Below are 18,789 nucleotides of genomic sequence, written 5' to 3' on the forward strand. Positions count from 1 at the left end.
AGGCCCCCCTCGTGTGGGGTGGAGCTTTGCACTTGTTGAAAAGAAGGACTCGAGTGTGGGGGGAAAGGCGTATCTCGAACATCGCACGGCCTCCTTCCATGCTGTTGAAAAAAAGATGCGAGAAATTGCGCTTTTTATTTCTTGTCATGTGACATATTATACTCCGCCAAAAAACGTGATTTGTGGGGAGTGTTTGAGCTCCGATTCAAATAAGCTAAAGGACCTGGGATTGATCTCGAGAGAAAGAGGGCAAGGAAAACTGTGAGGTTTGTTAATTCAGGGTGAAAGTAAAAGAAAGCTGTTCTACTTGCATTACTTTTCCAAAAAAAAAAAAAAAAAACGTCACTCGTGTATTCTTCACGTCTGTTAGATCATCATTCATCATCATCATCATACACATTTACATAGTAGTGAGTTCCATTCAACTCCGAGCCGATATTGTAAACAATCCCATTGATGTATATTCTTCTTATGTTGAACCTGTGCGTAGTGTCCGAATCTCCGCCGTCCTTGAAATGGTCAAAGTTAGCTTCAGTTTTGTTGTTGTCGCCGTTGCCAATGGTTTCCCCGTCTTCTTGTTCGTCCACTCTTTGCTCCGCGTTTCCACGATGCAAGTTGAGAATCTCTTGAATCATATCATTCGTGTAATGACCAATACACTTGGGGATCTTCAGATACAACTCGCTTCCAAACTCGCAATTGGGAGAAATATCCGTTGCCTCTTGGTCAGTTGGATCCTCATCGTATTCACCCTGGTCGATCACTTCTTCATCGTAGCACTTGAACGGTTTCAATAGCTGAAGATCAGCGCCGCCAGCGCCAACAGTGGCAGCATCTTCGTCGACTTTATGGAAGTCCCACGCATCGTCCCAGAGCGGATACGAAAGCATATCCAATTGCGGCACCATCTTATCCTGATCCATGCGTTTGCTTAGATTGCGTCCAATCGCCGAGAACAAGTGGGAAGCGTTCATGTCTTTGTATCGGTTGGTGGAGTGGTCGTAGTACTTGTGGTGCATAAGGAACTTGTCCAATTTGCTCAAGTAGTAGTTGCAGTATTCACATTTACAGCCATTGTACAACACCGTGTTCATGTACTGTTCGTAGCAAGCAAACGTTTGGAACAAATTGGGCAAGCTCAAGATGAAATCGTTGGCTGTGGACGAGCGCGTGATAATCTTTGGGAGCACTTTAATGTACATCTCGTACCGACGACGGTAATTCCCCTCGACGCCATCTGAGAAGTTGCCCAAAGGCGGCAATGCGTGTCGTATGGATAGATACTGCAAATTAGACGCAACGTGGGTCAAGAACTTGAACATCATCAAATCGTACATCTCGTTGGCTGCGTGTGTCGGATACACTGCCCCTTGCTTGATGGACAATTTTTGCAAACAGGGCAATGACGACTCGGGGATCATGCTCCAGCATTCCGTCAAGTAATCCTCCAATGCGTGCTCATCGTATGAGAAAACTAGCTCCAACTGCTGCAATTGCTCCCAGGGAATCAATTTCAAAAAACCTGTTGGGGCATCAAACAATGCCGGATGGAAAACCCACCTGAATTTTCGAAGCAGTTTGAAAGGAGGTAGTTTGCGCTCGACGTATCCATTTATCCACCACAGCGTCATCACAGGGTTGTCGCCGAAACTCAACGAAGTGATGCTGTCAAGCCACGCCAAGCCCTCGGGAACTGCGGGGATCGCGATTGTCAACTCCGTGATTCGTCCGCGCGCAACTTCTAAATCTAGGTCCCGCATGTAGTGGGACGTAGGGTCAAGATGTCTTGTGTCGATGGGGTCGTCTTCGTCCTGGTGTTCTATGTAAAAACAGTCCAATCGCACAAATTTGGTGCTCAAGCGCCGCACCACGTCAAAGATCTCTCTGTTGAGTTTGCCAAAGACGTGGATTTTCTTGACAAAGCCAATCAATTCCTGATTGATTTCTAAAGCTTGTAGCAATACCACTAACCGAGCATAAATCATTTGCAAATTGAGCTTTGCATAGCGGCGGCTGCGAAACCCATAAATCACCGTTTGCGTACTATCTTGAAAGTCCTCCTTTCTTGAACCTGGAGGATCTTGTTTTTTTTTGTTCTTTTTTTGCACGTCACTGCTTGTACCGCTTCTCAATGGGGGAGCCTCGGAGACCACAATGTGTGAGTACAACTTGCGCAAGCATGGACGATAGAATGCATAGTTGGTGGTTGCTAGATTGATGAGGGATTGCTGGGGTAGGTAGCTAATGATGTTTGCAAGGACGTTGGCTGGTAGATCTAGAAGCAGCATCGTGTTGGTTGAAGCTTCATTATGAGACATTTGGTGGTGCTGATTTCAGTGGTAATGGTGGTTGACGGTCTAAGTTCAATATTCGTGAAAGTGTTGGGCCATTTGGTTGGACTTTTCCACGTTGGAAATTTACCCCAAAAACGCCGCACGTGCACCCGATTGGGGAAGTCTGAAGACACGTGCGGCTCACTGCTGTATAGAGTATATTGGGTTGCAGAGCTACCAAACGTACTTTTATTTGGAAGTGTTTGCAGCCAAACAACTTGAGAATGAATCAATGTTTCTACACGAGAGATGCGGTGGCGCTCACCCGCTAGATTGAGAGTGTGTCAAGAAGGATCAGAACTACTAGAAAAAACGATTGAAATGTTTTCGATGCAAAAAAAGACAGTATTAGGACCTGAACCCGTTACATATACACTCATAATCCCAATCAATGTCGAGTAAGTCCCCAGCTCTCTAGAGTAGATTGCGCTTACTCAAAACAAAATGCTCCAACATGAGTAACCCTCTCGAAGGCGACATGGACTCTGCACATCAAGTTTCATCTATTGAATCTTCTCCCTAACTCGAATCCGCACAATCCGCGATGAAACTTCGAGGGGTCAATTTCTTTTGTTTAATTTTTTCGAAAATAAGCCATCTTTTTTTGCTTTTTCTTTTCAATCCTCTCGGTCGAGTCAGGTGAGGTGAGTTTATGCTGATCTGGTTTAGGATACACTAGCTCTAGCAGTTGTAACTGATATATCTTGAGCCACAAAATAGTGCGTCCTCTTTCAAGTTTGGGCTCAAAGGGACAAAGTATGTGATCTCGGTCTTCAGTTAGTGCGCACTTTGTTTTTGAAAGGTGGGTTCACTCTCCAAAGGGTGTTCATGATCAGTTGTCGAAAATAAAGACCAAATCCACCAGTCGTTTACTCCAGTCTTGCTGCTCGCGCCGCTTCCGTTGGCTTCAAAAGTGTTCCTCACAAATCAAAACAACTCCGGCTTGTCTCCGAACTTGACCTGAACACCTCTTGAGCAAGCTATGTATGGATGGATGAGTATTGCAGTCGGCATTTTGTCATTCTGCTAGTCTCTTTAATGAACCACTTTTTTTGTTCTCCTTATCTCTTTCAACGAAAACGCCGTTTTCTGATTAGTATCAAAACATGAAGCACAACATGGTAAGCAGACGGGCAATGTCATCACAAGGCCAACTTGCTGCTTCGGATTAATATTGACAAAAGAACATGAAGGAATAAAAAAAAAAAAATTTGGTGCCGTCTGGGGCAGTTGAAGCCGTGATTTACCCAGAAGTCTCTGTTTTCAGGAAAGCATAATGCATGTCTGTACAAGCAGAGTCTAAACCCACCAATAAATAAAATAATAATAATAAAAAAAAAGCAAGTCCCCAATTATACCACAATTGGTTCTTATATCTCTAGTTCTTTTTCTTCTTTTTTTCTTTTTTAACCGATTTCGCTTGTTTGTTTGTCCGTTGGAATGGCAGGGATCATGTACCTCTTGGTGGATTAACCGCTCGAAAATCTGGAGACTTTGACCAGGAAAAAACAAAGTGTCACAAGGCAAATGGGAACTTGTCTAGTTGGTTGAGCTAGTGGATATTGGCATGGTCACCACAGTTGCAGACTGCTCCGTATGGTACAGGACATGGCCAAAAACGAAAAAAAAAACCGAAGACGAGGACCCCATCCAAGCTTTTGTGGTGGTGAATCAAGGACCCCTGGAATAGGCGACTTGACGTTAGTCTCTGTAATAAAACGTGATTTGCTCTATGTTAGACGGTGCCCTTGGTGCCAGTTGGGGGACAATCGCAGACCCATACAGTCCTGGCTCCCCCCCCCCCCCCATTACAGCTCAACATGATGGTTATCTATTTAAAATAATTCATGGCTGAAAGCCCCCTTATTATTCAGGTAATTGGTTTTATTCAAGTCGACCTCCTTTCAAATCGATCGTCATCAGAGCCCTTTCCCCAACAGTTTCAACCGGACTTGTCAATTAATTCGTCGCATCGTCGCATCATAGAGCGTTGCCGCGGCTACTAACCTGTCCATCTTCAACGCACATCCCAAAAAAAAACCAGCTCGTCAACTTCGTCCACAGTAAACCAGTGCCTGCCTTGCCGAGCTGCACAGCTGCAGAGCCCGCAAGGGCAGTTGAAAAAATAAAAAACAAAAAAAGCTGGAGTAGGTCCTCTGATCGTCAACACGCATCGAGAGCAAACTTTCAACAGACACGGCATTCCACCAAAAAAAATGAAAACCCACTTATGCGCCATGCTCATTGGCCCGGTGCCTGGATATTATACAGACCCTGCTCAAACAAAAGATAAGCGATCGCGAGTCAAAAAGGGCTCTTTTACTGAAAAAAATTGTCACAGCAGGGTATATACTCAGAGAAACAATCTCCCTTTCTTCACGAGAAGTCTCAATTGGGGTGCTCTTGACACAGCTGTGGTTTCCCTCACGACAATTTGAAAACAAATTTAAAATCCCAAGAATCGATGTGCCTTAAAGATTCGTATCTCTTTTTTTTTTTTTATTTAGTCGGGAAAACAATCTCGTGGAGTTCAGTCAGCTCGAATAACCACTAGCCATTGCCAGTCAATCTATTGGAATATCCATCAATCTTTTTCAAGGAGGTCTGCCTCTGGCATGCGTGAGGGACTATGCCCGCTCCACGTCACTCTGCCACGGGAGTCTACAGGAGGCCTTGCCAGTCGACGAAAAGGCTCATAGGACACGAAGTTTGAGCAATTGGGGATGTTTTATATAGTGACACAATACGGATGTGTCGTCTCTACAGGCTCCTTGACGTGTAGCTCCCCATTTCGTTGAGCCGGGTAAGTTTCGATCTTGTTCTGGATTCGAGAAGTTGTTGTGCCGGGTAGGTTTGATCGAAAAAAGAAAGAAAATTGCTGCAAACAGGTGGTAGATACCAATTCTGAAGACAAATCCACCCACGGTTATATTGGAGGTGTAGCTTTTACTGGAGCCATTTTTTTTTGTTTCCGTTGAGCTGGTGCCGCTGGTGCCGATGGATGGAGCGTTCGTTTTCGTGGACCACGGTTTTTGACGGCAATTTTCTTTTTCCATGTTGATTGTTTCTTGCTAGTTTCAGTATTTTCTGCTTTAGTTGCCCCTGTTTGTGAGCAAAACCATGTAAAAGAAAATTGGCAAGCAAATGAGCTACAACTTTTAAATTGGTACTTTCGCTCTGCTGCTGATTGATCTCATCCATTCATGTACTGTAGAGCTCAGCTTGGTGCTGCAATCAGGGTAAGATCAAAGGCAAGCATTGCCACCTTCTCAAATGTTGAGACTTGTAGGTCGTCAAATCGTTCAAGTCGAACCTACGACTTGAAAGACTTATTAGAATTATTCAGAAATCAGAGACTCGTTGGTGAGCAGTGTGGTCTTGCCTGTCAATCTAAGCAAGTTGAGCGTGGGGAATTACACATTTCGGGAAGGAACGAACTGTTAGTCCCGGCTTGCTGGCGGATACTTTTGAGAGCCCATGACAATTCTCTCGCAAGCAGCACAAGCTTTGACTGCAGTTGGCTTCGACATAATAAAGGCAGCTTTGTTGAAACTCTCCCCAGTTGACAAATGCAAGTGCCATTGATGCAAAAGATAAAGGCTTCCTTTGCCGAAACACACAATAGCTTAACACATAGTCTTTGGTCTCTGGGATCCTCAATTGCTCGAGATTTACCCAAAATTAGTTCAAAGCAAGCAGGACCCCCCTGGCACGCCATTGATGACCGTGACCCCTAATCTGGTCAAGAAGGTAGCCATCTCCGCATGGAGGCCATAGAAGCGAAGGTCGATGGCTTTATAAAGAGCTGGCCGATCAAGCTTGTAAAGAAGCGCGTCACGGGACGCATGGAACATCCCTTGAAATTCCACGTGTTTCGGAAATACAGTATCCTTGATTCCGTAGCTCTTTTTTTTTCTCGGGGATAGCTCGGTGGAATTGGACCACGAAAACACACAACCACTTTCTGGAGCCACATAGCTCTTGTCGGTGAGGGTTTGTCGATATCTAACCGGCCCTGAAGGTGAAATATCAAGGATTGAACACCCGCTGAGTCCTACCGATTGAAGGGAGATTCGATAGGTACCTCACACTAAGCAGGTCTATTCAACGGCCCCTCCCCTCAGCCTCCCCTCTCTATTTGTCCAAGGTGATCCAGAGCTTACGGATCGCTTACTTCGCTGAGCAATAAAGCCACACCAACATCACATAACCCCTTTCCCATGGATCCTGAAGAAAAAAATGCAGGTAAAGGAAGGGAGATTGGAGGGAAAAAGGGGGGGAGGGGTGCATTATCCAGCCTCACCGAATCACAAGAGAAACGCGTTTCAACCCAGCTTGCCAGTACTTGGACTTTGCCCTCATTGGCACCCGTATTGCCAGCAGCCTCTTCGTGGCGGATCAACGGCCAGCGTTGAGAATTGGCAATAACTCGGTGCCGAGCGTCACAAAACCAAGCGTCCATTTTAGCCCAAAACGGCTAAAAGGAAAAGCGCCGCATCCAAGTAAAGAAATTTTCACCTTCCTTCTTGTTCTTCCTCTTCTGCTCTTCTGCTCTTGCAAATCAGTGCAAAGCCCCTTCCTTCTTGCTCATTCCTGGCTTCCCGTGCCCTCTCGTCATCTCCCGGCCGTCATCCCCTCATAACTTGTTCCATTTTGTCAGCAGTGAAACATTTGACCAACGTCAAAGTTTATTTTTAAAAAAAAACACTAATAAAAAAAAAGGATGAAAATATAACGGATCTCGGGGATAAATCGAATGCATCAGGGAGCCAGCTCATCACACCCTAGTTCTTTCTCTCCATGTCTATTCTATCCCAGTCTCCCTGGAAGTTATGGCGTTGAGTGGCAGGCTCCTTATCTTCAGATCGCAACAACAAACTCTCCATCCTCCCCTCTCCCCTTTAGCCAGCTCGAGACAGGTTTAGTTCCAGATCCCTTCTTTTTCATCTAAAACTTGCAAAGGGTGCAAACTAAAAAAATTGACACCAGACGGCTGGGGAGGTGGATAGGTGATGGAAAACGGGTATAACGCCAACGAACAGAATTATTGTTTTATTTTTGCATAGTCCGTCTAGTCCCCGAACAAACCTGTGCCTTGTATACCGTGTTTAGCTCCGTCTTGTCGTGTCTTATCCCTCGCGTCTCTCTATCTCCGTTGTTTTTTTTGTTTTTCATCTTGACCTAGGTAATTAATAATCTTTGTTTTCGGTATTGCACGGCCGAACTCAATCAATTTGCAACCTGCAAAATTTGAAAAATTTGCAACTTTCACATAAGAATGCCCACAATTTCCTCCTCTCCCCCCCCCCCCCTCTGGATGTCAAAAAAATGATTGTAGCTTAGAAGTTAGAACTGATCCTTCTTTGAACCTAAACTAGGCACAGACATGTCTCACCACATTCAAGGAGAACAGTTGAGCGATTCGCAAAGCAGCTCGCATTCGAGAAACTTGTTAACTAAGGAAACCTTTGAGGGTTCGGATGAAGCCAATGGGAAGTTGGACACGGACTTGGAGCAAGCGCCACAGCAGTACCACCCAACAGGTGAAAACAACAACAACAACGACAACTACGATAATGACGGGGACATACTACTCAACTACTATCCTGATATGATCAATGCCGAATCAGATCCTCATTTATCGCGAGAAATCTCCCGGAGAATCACAAACAGCGGTGGTTCGTTCAGAACTGTTCAGGTGCCTCCGAACAGTACCATGCACCTTATAGGCGAAGGCCGTGAATTGCCCCCCTCGCTACCCGACAGGACCCCCTACACGGTGTCGTTTGCCGGTGTCGACGACCCATACCATCCGCACAACTACCCCATGTGGAAGAAGGTTATGTTTTCCATCTGCGTTGCATTCAGCGCATTGTCGGTGTCGCTCGGCTCGGCCATGTTCAGTAACGGAAACGAGCAGATAATGGAGGAATTCCACGTGGGTTGGACGGTGGCTGCCTTGGGGACCTCGCTATACGTGTTTGGATTTGCTGCGGGCCCCGTGATACATGGACCGATGTGTGAAATCTTGGGCAGAAAATTCATCATGGTGTTATCGTGTTTAGGCTACGTTAGTTTCTCGTTTGGTGTCTCCACGGCAAAGGACATCCAAACGGTGATGATTTGTCGTTTCTTTGCTGGGTTCATTGGAAGTGCCCCATATGTGGTGGCCCCGGCAGTCATGGTTGACTTGTTCCGCGCTCAATGGCGCGGGGTTGCCATCGCCATCTTTGTATGCATGTTGTTCGGAGGTCCCGTGATTGCCCCCGTCTTGGGAGGCTTCACCGCTAAAAACAGCAGTTTGGGATGGCGATGGTGTTCGTACTTTTCAGCCATTGTAGGCTGCTTGGCCTTATTTTGCAACACCTTTTTACTTGAAGAAACGCACCACCCTTTGCTCTTGGCTAAGAAAGCCGAGTTTTTAAGAAGACACACCGGCAACTGGGGGATATTTGCTCCTCATGAAGAAGTGTCATTGGACTTGAAGGAGATTGTTGAGAGCAGGCTTGCTAGACCGATCAAGTTGTTGTTCACCGAGCCCATCATTTTCTTGATCAGCATCTACAACGCGTTCATCTACGGTATGCTTTATATGTTCCTCACAGCGGTACCGTTGATTTTCCAAACCAGGTACCACTGGAGACAAGGTGTTGCAGAGTTGCCCTACATCTCGATGTTGTTGGGAGTGTTCTCGGGCGGTGGCATGATTGTGTTGTACGAATTGCACGTGCAAAAGAGGCAAATGAGCGGTGGACGTAAAGTCACCCCGGAAGACAGGTTGCCACCGGTGATGGTGGGGGGATTCACGTTTGTTATCGGGATCTTTTGGATGGGCTGGACGGGTGACTACGCAGAGCACGTGCATTGGATAGTTCCCACCATTGGTGCTTTTTTCATTGGAAACGGATTAATGGCGATTTTCTTGCCCACGATGAACTATGTCATTGACTGTTATTTGTTCATTGCTGCAACCGCATTGGCTGCCAACACCTTTGTCAGATCGAGTGTGGCTGCAGCATTCCCACTTTTTGCAAGGCAAATGTTTGTCAACTTGACCATCAAATGGGCTTCGACGTTGGTGGGATGTTTGGCTCTCTTGATGATACCGTTGCCCTTTTTGTTTTACCGGTATGGTGCTGCCATCAGAAGAAAATCAAAATACGCGTTGCACTGATGATGATGTCACCAAGAAAGAAAGAACCAAAAAGAGAAAAAACCGTTTGGAGAGGAGCCAGCCGTACGAGGACTGAGAAACCTACCATGGTAGGGATCGGGGCTCGATGCGGGCTCGATGCGACTCTCGCAGGGAGCTGCTCACAAGGGGACTCTCGCAGGGAGCTGCTCACAAGGGGCCTCTCGCAGGTGGCCTCTCGCAGGGAGCTGCTCACAAGGGGCCTCTCGCAGGTGGCCTCTCGCAGGGAGCCTGGGTTGGAAATGGTTGGTGATAGTATTAGGATATGGTGCATCCTATTCCTAATATTTTTTTTTTTTTTGGTTTGCATGGTTTACACAATTCTATTCGATTAAACATATAACATTGATTGCTCGGTTCTCCAGTTGGGATCAAGAAAACATGGGACCTCGTCTGAGCAACGCTTTGATAGAAAAATTGGTTTAAAGGGTTTTTGTTTTGTTAATAGAGATGGTATAAAAAAAAAAAAAAAAGAAAAAAAAATTAAAATAGACGTTGACTTGAACAGATAAACCTTCCTTGATACCGATGATGGGACGGAAACCAGCTTGAGTGAGGACAAGCAGCATTGATGAACACATGGGGTGGATAGTGGGTGTGTGTGTGCGTGGTGTATACCAAAACATCATCGGTTGTTGAAAGACGGAAATAAAATTAAAAAAAATAAATTGATGATGTGATCCAGCCATTCCCGCCAGGACAATCCCATCCGTTCCAACAAACAACCCTTTTCTGTAGTAGTTTTTTTATTGCAAGTACGCTATTTAGCTGACAATTGCAAAGACAATAACAAGAGGACATCTTCAACAAGGACAAGAAGTCCAAGGGGCACGCTGAACCTGAGCTGCTTACCTAATAGCATGTGATACGGTTTATTTCCACCAGGGCATCAAACACATATTGATTAAAGCAGAGCAAGCTTTGAAGTCTAATGCTAAGCAATGATCAAAAGCACTATATACAGAATAAAACTTGTTGGGGTGTCTCTTGGTTAAAACTGTTTAAGTACGTGATGAATTATCCTGGTTGAGCGTTTGAATCAATTTTTGGGTCCTTTTTTTTGGACTTCCAAGGGAAAAAGCACCACCAGGAAAAATGCCACCATCGGATGATCCAGAAGCTTTGGTTGAGAGTCCACGCAAGGCCCGCAATGCGGCAGACCTGACGGAGTCGTACTCGTCTACCTTGGGAGAACCCAAAGCATTCCCACTTACAGACGCCGACGGTAATTTTGAAGAACCCGAAATAGCCGACTACGAGCCGGTTGGCGTCGAAGCCAATTCTCAGCTGTCGAGAGTTGCCACCGGTTCTCAATTGTCACGAGAGTTGTCGAGGCGTATAACAAACACCCAGTCGTTGCTTACAAGAGCACAATCGTCCACCGATCCCATGCCTTCGATGGGTGGCGGCAAAGAGTTCCCGCCCATGTTGCCCGATAGGGACCCTTACTGTGTGGAGTACGAGGAGAACGACCCCAACCATCCGCACAATTGGTGGATATGGAAAAAAGTCCTTTACTGTGTCTGTGTAGGTGTCTCGGCGTTGAGTTGTTCAGTAGGGTCGGCCATGTTCTCGGCGTCCAACCAGGCGATTATGGAGAAGTTCCACATTGGTACTACGGTCGCGGCCTTGGGTACATCTCTTGTGGTGTTTGGATTTGCTGCGGGGCCCGTCATCTATGGACCAATGTCGGAGTTGTTTGGCAGAAAAATCGTGTTGGTAATTTCAACCTTGGGTTATGTTTGCTTTATGTTTGGTGCTGCCACAGGTAAGGATATCCAGACGATTATGATATGTCGTTTCTTTGCCGGGTTTGTTGGCAGTGCCCCCTTGGTTGTTGCTCCCGCGTCAATGGTGGACATGTTCAATGCTCGCGCGCGTGGTACGGCAATTGCAATTTTCGCCAGTGTCTTGTTTGGTGGGCCCATGTTGGCACCGATCCTTGGTGGATTCACGGTGAAGAATAGTGCTTTAGGGTGGAGGTATACTTCGTATTTCTCAGCATACATTGGTGTCATTGCGTTTCTACTCAATACGTTTGTCTTGCAAGAGACTCACCACCCCGTGATTCTCGTGCGCAAGGCGGAATTGCTCAGAAGAAGAACCGGTAACTGGGGGATATTTGCGCCGCACGAGGAAGTCTCATTGGACTTGAAGGAGATTGCCGTTAACAACGTGGCAAGACCGATCAAGTTGTTATTCACCGAGCCCATCATTTTCTTGGTCAGTATCTATAACGCGTTCATCTACGGTATGCTTTATATGTTCCTTACTGCAGTGCCCATGATTTTTCTCAGGAGATACCATTGGAGACAAGGTGTTGCAGAGTTGCCCTACATCTCGATGTTGTTGGGAGTGTTCTCGGGCGGTGTCATGATTCTGTTGTACGAAGTGCACGTGCACAGGCTTCAAGATACAAAAGGACGTCAACCGGTGCCCGAAGACCGTTTGCCGCCCATTATGGTTGGCGCGTTCACGTTTGTTATCGGGATCTTTTGGATGGGCTGGACGGGTGACTATGCAGAGCACGTGCATTGGATAGTTCCTACCATTGGCGCTTTCTTCATTGGTAACGGGTTGATGGCAATTTTCTTGCCCACCTTGAATTACATCATCGATTGTTATGTTTTCGTTGCTGCTTCTGCATTGGCCGGTAATACGTTTCTTAGATCGGGGTTCGGTGCTGCGTTTCCCTTGTTTGCCACCCAAATGTTTACCAATTTGACCATCAAGTGGGCCTCCACTTTGGTCGGTTGTCTTGGAGTATTGATGATCCCCGTGCCTTTCTTGTTTTACAAATACGGAGGACGCATTAGACAACGTTCAAAGTATGCATTAAAGACGTGATTATGGGGGTTTTAAATACTTGATTCTTTTATTTAGAAAAAGGCAGAGACAGAAATACAATCATTAGACTTGCATAACTTTTCATTAGAGTGTAAACCCTATATAGGGAGTTTCTCGCTCTGTCTGCAACATCATTAAGATGAAAATGGTGAAAACCTTTGGAACCAACCACCAAGACCAGTGCAATACACGATTTTCTCATCAACTCAGTTGACTTTATTATGGAATCGTGGCAAAAACTGGTGTAGTGGAAGTGGTTTTTTGTGCCTTGCGACTTTTGTAAATTTGCAGCCACCAAGAGGGCTCGAATTTGTACTTTGCAACCGAAAAGGAGTTGGGTTTGAGTATGCACCCTACTGCCGAGAGATAGGCTTGACTTTACACATTACTGTATTTCTACTGCAAATTGGTCTTGCTAATGACTCCACCTCTCTAAACACGCCATGCATAAAGTCCGACGGAACGGGTGTAATTTGAACTGACCAACTTCCAGTGAGGATTAACTCCTGAAAAGGAAGGGAACGCGAGATGAATATGATGGTGTTGTCCAGCCAGTCACTTCAAGTTTGTGAGCGAGCACCATAACCACCCCCCCCTCAACCCCAACTTATACATTACTATTTGGCACCTTGTTGAATATGTGGGTTACACATGACTCTCTTGGAATATCACTGGACGTGCTGTTGTATTCTAGCTAAGCCGATGGCACGTGACCTCCTCAACAACAGCAGTAGCAGTATGTGTAACTGGCGATGCCAAAAATTGCGCTTCGAGCCAATGGGGTTTTTTTTTCACGAAAGTTTTGCAGCATTCAAAACCTCCAAAAGCTGCCAATGACGATACCTCAGCTAACAAGGACGCTCCGGGCATTCTCAACTCAACTACGCAGATCGTTCACAACTACCACCCATGCACTTGCCGCCAAGCAACCAGTAAGCTCCACCCATGGCACCGCCACCACCAGAACAATCCTAGGACGTCCATCCAACAACTTGTCCACGGGGCTAGTAGGACTAGCAAACGTGGGCAAATCCACGTTTTTCCAAGCCCTCACCCGGTCAAAGCTAGGCAATCCAGCAAACTACCCTTATGCCACCATCGAGCCTGAAAAATCACTCGTGCTAGTGCCCCTGGATAAACTCTTGCACTACCAGAAAATCTACACCCTGGCCAAAACGATACCGACAAATCTCACCATATGGGACATTGCCGGCTTGACGCGTAACTCGAGCTCCGGTGCCGGGCTAGGGAACAAGTTCTTGGGCGATATAAGACAAGTAGACGGGATTTTGCAAATTGTGCGTGGATTCGTTGATGATGATATTATCCACATTGAAGACAATAAAGTTGACCCGGTGCGTGATTTAGTCATTGTGACTGATGAGTTGATACTCAAGGACTTGGAAATTATTGAAAGTGAAGTTGAAAAGACAAAGAAACACATGAGAAAGCCCGGCCAGAAACAGGTTGGCGAGGAGCAATTGAAGACGTTGGACAAATTGAGCGATTTGCTCTACGAGGGCCAAAAAGTGGTCAATGGAGAATGGTCAGCAGAGGAAGCTGATTTCATCAATGGGCTCAACTTGCTAACGGCAAAGCCCACCCTTTACTTGCTCAACGTCAACGAGCAAGACTACGTGCGGCAAGACAACGCCTTCCTTGCGCAAGTTCAAGCTTGGATAACTGAAAACTGCCCCCAGGATAAACTCATGCTCTTTAGCGCGCAACACGAGCGCAAGTTGAACGAGCTCGAAGGGGTTGAGCTTGAAGAGCATCAAGCCGCGTACCCGCGGGAATCAGTCATCCCTCAGGTTGTGGACCAGATGCGCAAAGTGCTCAACTTGATTTCATTCTTCACGTGCGGTCCCCTCGAAGCACGGCAATGGACGGTGCGCCAGGGCAGCACCGCTCCCGAGGCTGCCGGGATCATCCATTCCGACCTCCAAAAGACATTCATCAACGCCATCGTTTACAAATGGGACGATTTGGAGACGTTGCAGGAGTTTGACGAGGCCAAGTTGAAGAGCAAGGGGAAGCAATATAGACAGGGCAAGAGTTACGTGGTTGAAGAGGGCGACGTCCTAATTGTCAAGGCTGCTGGTGGTAAATCTAGGTAAAAGGGGCCTTGGTGCTTTTTACATAAGGGAGGGGGTTATTCTTTTACTTTTTAATGAATTCTTGTAAATATGTACCCACGAACGAGATGGCCCGATTTTGCAGGTCCGTGTAAACAATGTCTCTCAGCCAGAGCTGTTTTAAGACCTTGGAGAATGGCTGGAACCGCCACACAGCCTTCTTGAGGCATCAAACTCGTCAACATTCTGCCGTGACTCCAATTTTCTTTCCTAGCGAGTGGGGGGAAAGGAGAGTTGCGAAACCGTTTCCTAACACGGAAGTATCTGCTCTACGAGGACACAATCTTCCCACCCTGTCACTCCACACAGGTCAGCAAGTCAGCAAGTCAGCTTGGCCCAAGAAACAAGGAGAAACATCTGCAATTTGCTCCAACAAGCCAACAAGCAAGGGCCAAAAAAAAAAAAGGCAAACAAGAAAGAAAATAAGGAAAAAGAATTGAGATGGGGCCCCACTCGTTTCCCGCTCTCGTCCAATCACATTCGCTGCTAGTTGCAAGGGCCGGGAGCCACATTGCCAACTCGACATGTGGGTGTTTCCGGTCACGCGACTCTAACAGCCGTGAAAGAGATGAGATTAGGCAATTCGGCCTATTTGCACTCAACGTGACGCCTTGACGATACACGTAAGCAGTTCACTTGGGAGACATAGAGAGAGAGGGCGAGCGCAGGATTAGTCTCGATCTTGAAGCTCGCTGTACTCTACAGCTCAACCAGTTGCCACTGGTTTTGATCTTCCCTGTGATAACCACAACCGCCGTGTTTCGAGTAGAGATGGTGGCTTTTTCCGCAAGTTCTAGCCACTCAGCGCTGACCCTTGCACGAAAGGGTGAGCAAGAGCAAGGACAAGGGCCAGGGCTTAGGGTTTCAGCCTCAAGGCTGAAGAAGCTACTGTAGTTGCAGTTGTAGTTGTAGCTGTTGCTGTTACCGGCAGTGGTGGTAGTGGTGGTGTGTTCCTAATCGGGTGAATTATATTTCCGCTCCGCGGAGCGATGGGGAACGGTTCTGCCCTTCGATGGAAGTTGTTGATAATTTTTGAAAATTCTTATTGTTGTTGTTATTACTACAACTACAACTACAACAACAACAGCTACTACAACTACTACCTCGTTCAAGTTTGAGTCCCGCAAGAGATAAGGAATGGTAATTCGCTATCTCTCTGCCTTGTCCTATCTAGTGCTATCTTAAAAATATCTCCTCATAACAATTTTTTCTTTCTTTATTTCATTCCTTCCAATTTTTACTTATACTACATCTGTATATATATCTACAATAATATATATATAGATATATATATATATATTACCGATTGCATATCCAATTTCCCACTTGATTTCTTGATGTTCATACTAAGAAGTGCCAATAAGAAATATTTATTGGTATCGTCTACATCGTCATTCATTCACAGAATCAGGAGAAGAAACAACAGCACTTCGAGCAGTCACTATTTCAAAGCAAAGCAAGCTTCTTCAGGTATACCCATGATCTCGTCAGTCTACAACTACTTCTTTGGTTCAAGTCATGGTCAGCAGCAGGCGAGACAGTTTGCCACGAATAACCCTCACATCAGCGAGCTGCAGTCGGGCGAGTTTAACCCGAGACTAGTGACCATTTTCCAGCAGCTAGATGCCATAGCGCCGCGTTTCCTCCTCAAGAAAGGCGAGGTGGAAATCATCCAGGATCCCAAAGTTTTTTACCAGACGTTAAAAGACAAGATATCGCAAGCTAGAAGGAGGGTTTTCTTGTCCAGTTTGTACGTTGGTAAAGGACAGAAAGAACTCGTTCAGTGCATCGACGATGCACTTTCCAAGAACCCGGAACTCGAGGTGTCGATCTTGACCGATTGCCTACGAGGCACACGAGAAGCCCCCAACAACCCGTGCTCGGCGTCGCTTTTGGTCACTTTGGAGGCGAAATACGGGAAACGCAGAGTCGACATTCGCATGTACCATACGCCGCACTTGTCGGGCTTGACCAAGTCGCTAACCCCAAAGAGAATCAACGAAGGCTGGGGCTTGCAGCATATGAAGCTTTACGGGTTTGACGACGAGATTATCCTACTGGGGGCCAATCTCAGTCAAGACTACTTTACAAATAGACAGGATAGATACTACTTGTTCAAACATAAAGACCTCACCGAGTATTATTCCAAGATTCACCATGCCATTGCCAGTATATCGTACCAAATCCAACATACAACAAAACTCAAGCAAGGCTTCAAACTCGTTTGGCCCGTCACCAACCCCACGTGCGAGCCCCACATCAACCAGCACAGGTTCATCAGCGACACTTCCTACCTCCTTGCTCCCCTAATCAAACAGCACCAACTCAAATCGTTCGATGAATACACTACGCCGTCGGTGGCGTCGGATTTCGACACCATCGTCTACCCGGTTTCACAGTTTACGCCCCTTTTCCCCGACAATGAAGATGCCAGCACTGAAAAGCCAGCCATATTGCGGTTGTTGGCGTATTTGGACTCGCCCAAGATCAAATGGTGGTTCACCGCGGGGTACTTTAACATGCTTGCTCAGATCCAGGACCGGTTAATCTCGGGATCAGCCTCGGGGTCAGTCATCACTGCTTCCCCCAAGGCCAACTCCTTTTACAAGTCCCCCGGTGTCTCATATTACTTGCCAGAGGCATATCTTTTGTTTGCAAAGCGGTTCTTGGAAGAAGTGAAGCGCCGGAGCAAACAGCACTCAATCACCGTGTACGAGTGGCAAAATGGCGAAGTCAACAAGCCCGGCGGATGGACCTACCACGCCAAGGGACTTTGGATCACGGTACCCGAGGAAGACGAGCCGAGCATCACCGTGGTTGGAAGCTCCAACTATACCAAACGGGCCTACCTGAGCGATTTGGAAAGCAACGCCATTATAATCACGCGAGACGCCGAGTTGAAAAGTGCCATGAAGCGCGAAATCCTGCATTTGATGCAACATGCGCTGGAGTTGAAATTGCTGGATTTCCAACCAAAGTTGAGGGAGCTGGGGACTGCGGCAGCAGCAGCAGCTGCTGCTGCTGCTGATTCCGTTGTGGTTGAGGATGTCGTTGGCAAGAATGGAAATGTGCAAGGCACTCCACCAACGCCGCCTCCCAAATATGCAATTGACGAGGATAGGAAGATTAGTTACGCGGTGCACTTAGCTGTGAAGCTTCTTGGTGGCAAGATGTGAAAATAAATATATATATATATAAATATATAGTCCACGATAGACTAGACTTGTACTTGTTATAGACAATTTATAAAAGCTTACGCATCACATTTGGACTTGACGTGAGTGACTCGACTTCAGCTTCAGCTTTTGGTTATTCTCTCAATCATACCGATTTGTAATGCACTGGCTCATCTGGATCTCCATAGGCCCTACCCTGCAATGCTATAGCTCCAATAGTAGATCCACGCAAGACAATCGTGGGCCAGCTAGGCGAGTTGACGCTTATCTCCGTCCAACTACCTTGACTCCATCGCGCCAAAGTCTCCAACCCCACAGTCGCCACAGCGAAAACCATCCAATGCGGGAAAAGACCAAGCGTAGACTCAGCAAACCAGTTGTTGGCCACTTGAGGCACCAAGCACACCGCGCCCCAACTTTTACCCAAAAGCCAAATCGAGTCGATCACATCCAACAAGTTGATCTTGGCCTGGCCCATGAAGCAACATTTGGCGAAATAAAAGAACGGAATGCAAGTGAATAGGATGAAACCAGCCATGTGTCTACTGCAGCCTTGATAGAACTGCTTCGTCGCCCGCAAAGTCCATAGTTGTTGCGTCAATAACAAAGCGCAGGGCACGAGTTGCACCAACTCGATGAATAGCGTGGGGTAACTTATGGGGGGCGTCGGCACGTTGAACCTCGCGGTGTAAAGGGACGACACGCGCAGTGAAGCATATAGGATTGTGGAAGATGTCGATGCAACTAGTGCAAGACATTGCAAAGTGATGTAATCGTATGATAGACCAGCTATGGATTTTCTGAAGTTGTTGTATCGGAATTGAAGCAAGAGTGTAGATAGCTGGATGGCGCCTGAAGCGATGAGGAAAAGTTCAGAAATGCCCATTCCGTCGCATTTCTCTTGATCCTGAGCGGGGGAGGGGGGAGCCTTGGTAAGTTATCTCTAATCGTAGCTGCCTGCGTTGGTACCTTGGTACGTTGGTAAGTTCGTGATAGTTCCTAAACAGAGTACGATAATTCCAAAGGTAAATTATATTTCTCGAATCACGGCGATAAAGTCAACCTGGAAACAAATCACTGTGACTTACCACTTCCTTTCCGACTGT

At 46.6% G+C, this 18,789-nt stretch overlaps 6 protein-coding genes across 6 annotated transcripts; 4 read left to right on the forward strand and 2 right to left on the reverse strand. All coding sequences in view use genetic code 12, as the record gives it.

Moving 5' to 3' along the window:
* Positions 1–374: 374 nt before the first annotated feature.
* LODBEIA_P58450 (uncharacterized protein) lies at positions 375–2,318 on the reverse strand (the record flags this gene model as incomplete). The annotated part of the gene is made up of 1 exon (XM_066976222.1): positions 375–2,318. One exon carries the CDS (start codon positions 2,316–2,318, stop codon positions 375–377), a length of 1,944 nt encoding a protein of 647 aa, XP_066832783.1.
* Positions 2,319–7,719: 5,401 nt separating this feature from the next.
* LODBEIA_P58460 (uncharacterized protein) lies at positions 7,720–9,507 on the forward strand (the record flags this gene model as incomplete). Its single annotated transcript, XM_066976223.1, has 1 exon — positions 7,720–9,507. The coding sequence occupies one exon, from the start codon at positions 7,720–7,722 to the stop codon at positions 9,505–9,507; it is 1,788 nt and encodes a 595-aa protein (XP_066832784.1).
* Positions 9,508–10,620: 1,113 nt separating this feature from the next.
* Positions 10,621–12,372, forward strand: LODBEIA_P58470 (uncharacterized protein; the record flags this gene model as incomplete). The annotated part of the gene is made up of 1 exon (XM_066976224.1): positions 10,621–12,372. The coding sequence occupies one exon, from the start codon at positions 10,621–10,623 to the stop codon at positions 12,370–12,372; it is 1,752 nt and encodes a 583-aa protein (XP_066832785.1).
* Positions 12,373–13,205: 833 nt separating this feature from the next.
* Positions 13,206–14,489, forward strand: LODBEIA_P58480 (uncharacterized protein; the record flags this gene model as incomplete). The annotated part of the gene is made up of 1 exon (XM_066976225.1): positions 13,206–14,489. The coding sequence occupies one exon, from the start codon at positions 13,206–13,208 to the stop codon at positions 14,487–14,489; it is 1,284 nt and encodes a 427-aa protein (XP_066832786.1).
* A 1,355-nt stretch (positions 14,490–15,844) lies between these two features.
* Positions 15,845–17,683, forward strand: LODBEIA_P58490 (uncharacterized protein; the record flags this gene model as incomplete). Its single annotated transcript, XM_066976226.1, has 1 exon — positions 15,845–17,683. The coding sequence occupies one exon, from the start codon at positions 15,845–15,847 to the stop codon at positions 17,681–17,683; it is 1,839 nt and encodes a 612-aa protein (XP_066832787.1).
* Positions 17,684–17,828: 145 nt separating this feature from the next.
* On the reverse strand, positions 17,829–18,569 carry LODBEIA_P58500 (uncharacterized protein; the record flags this gene model as incomplete). Its single annotated transcript, XM_066976228.1, has 1 exon — positions 17,829–18,569. One exon carries the CDS (start codon positions 18,567–18,569, stop codon positions 17,829–17,831), a length of 741 nt encoding a protein of 246 aa, XP_066832788.1.
* Between the last annotated feature and the right edge of the window lie 220 nt (positions 18,570–18,789).

Source organism: Lodderomyces beijingensis (genome assembly GCF_963989305.1).
Source record: "Lodderomyces beijingensis strain CBS 14171 genome assembly, chromosome: 8".
NCBI lineage: Eukaryota > Fungi > Ascomycota > Pichiomycetes > Serinales > Debaryomycetaceae > Lodderomyces > Lodderomyces beijingensis.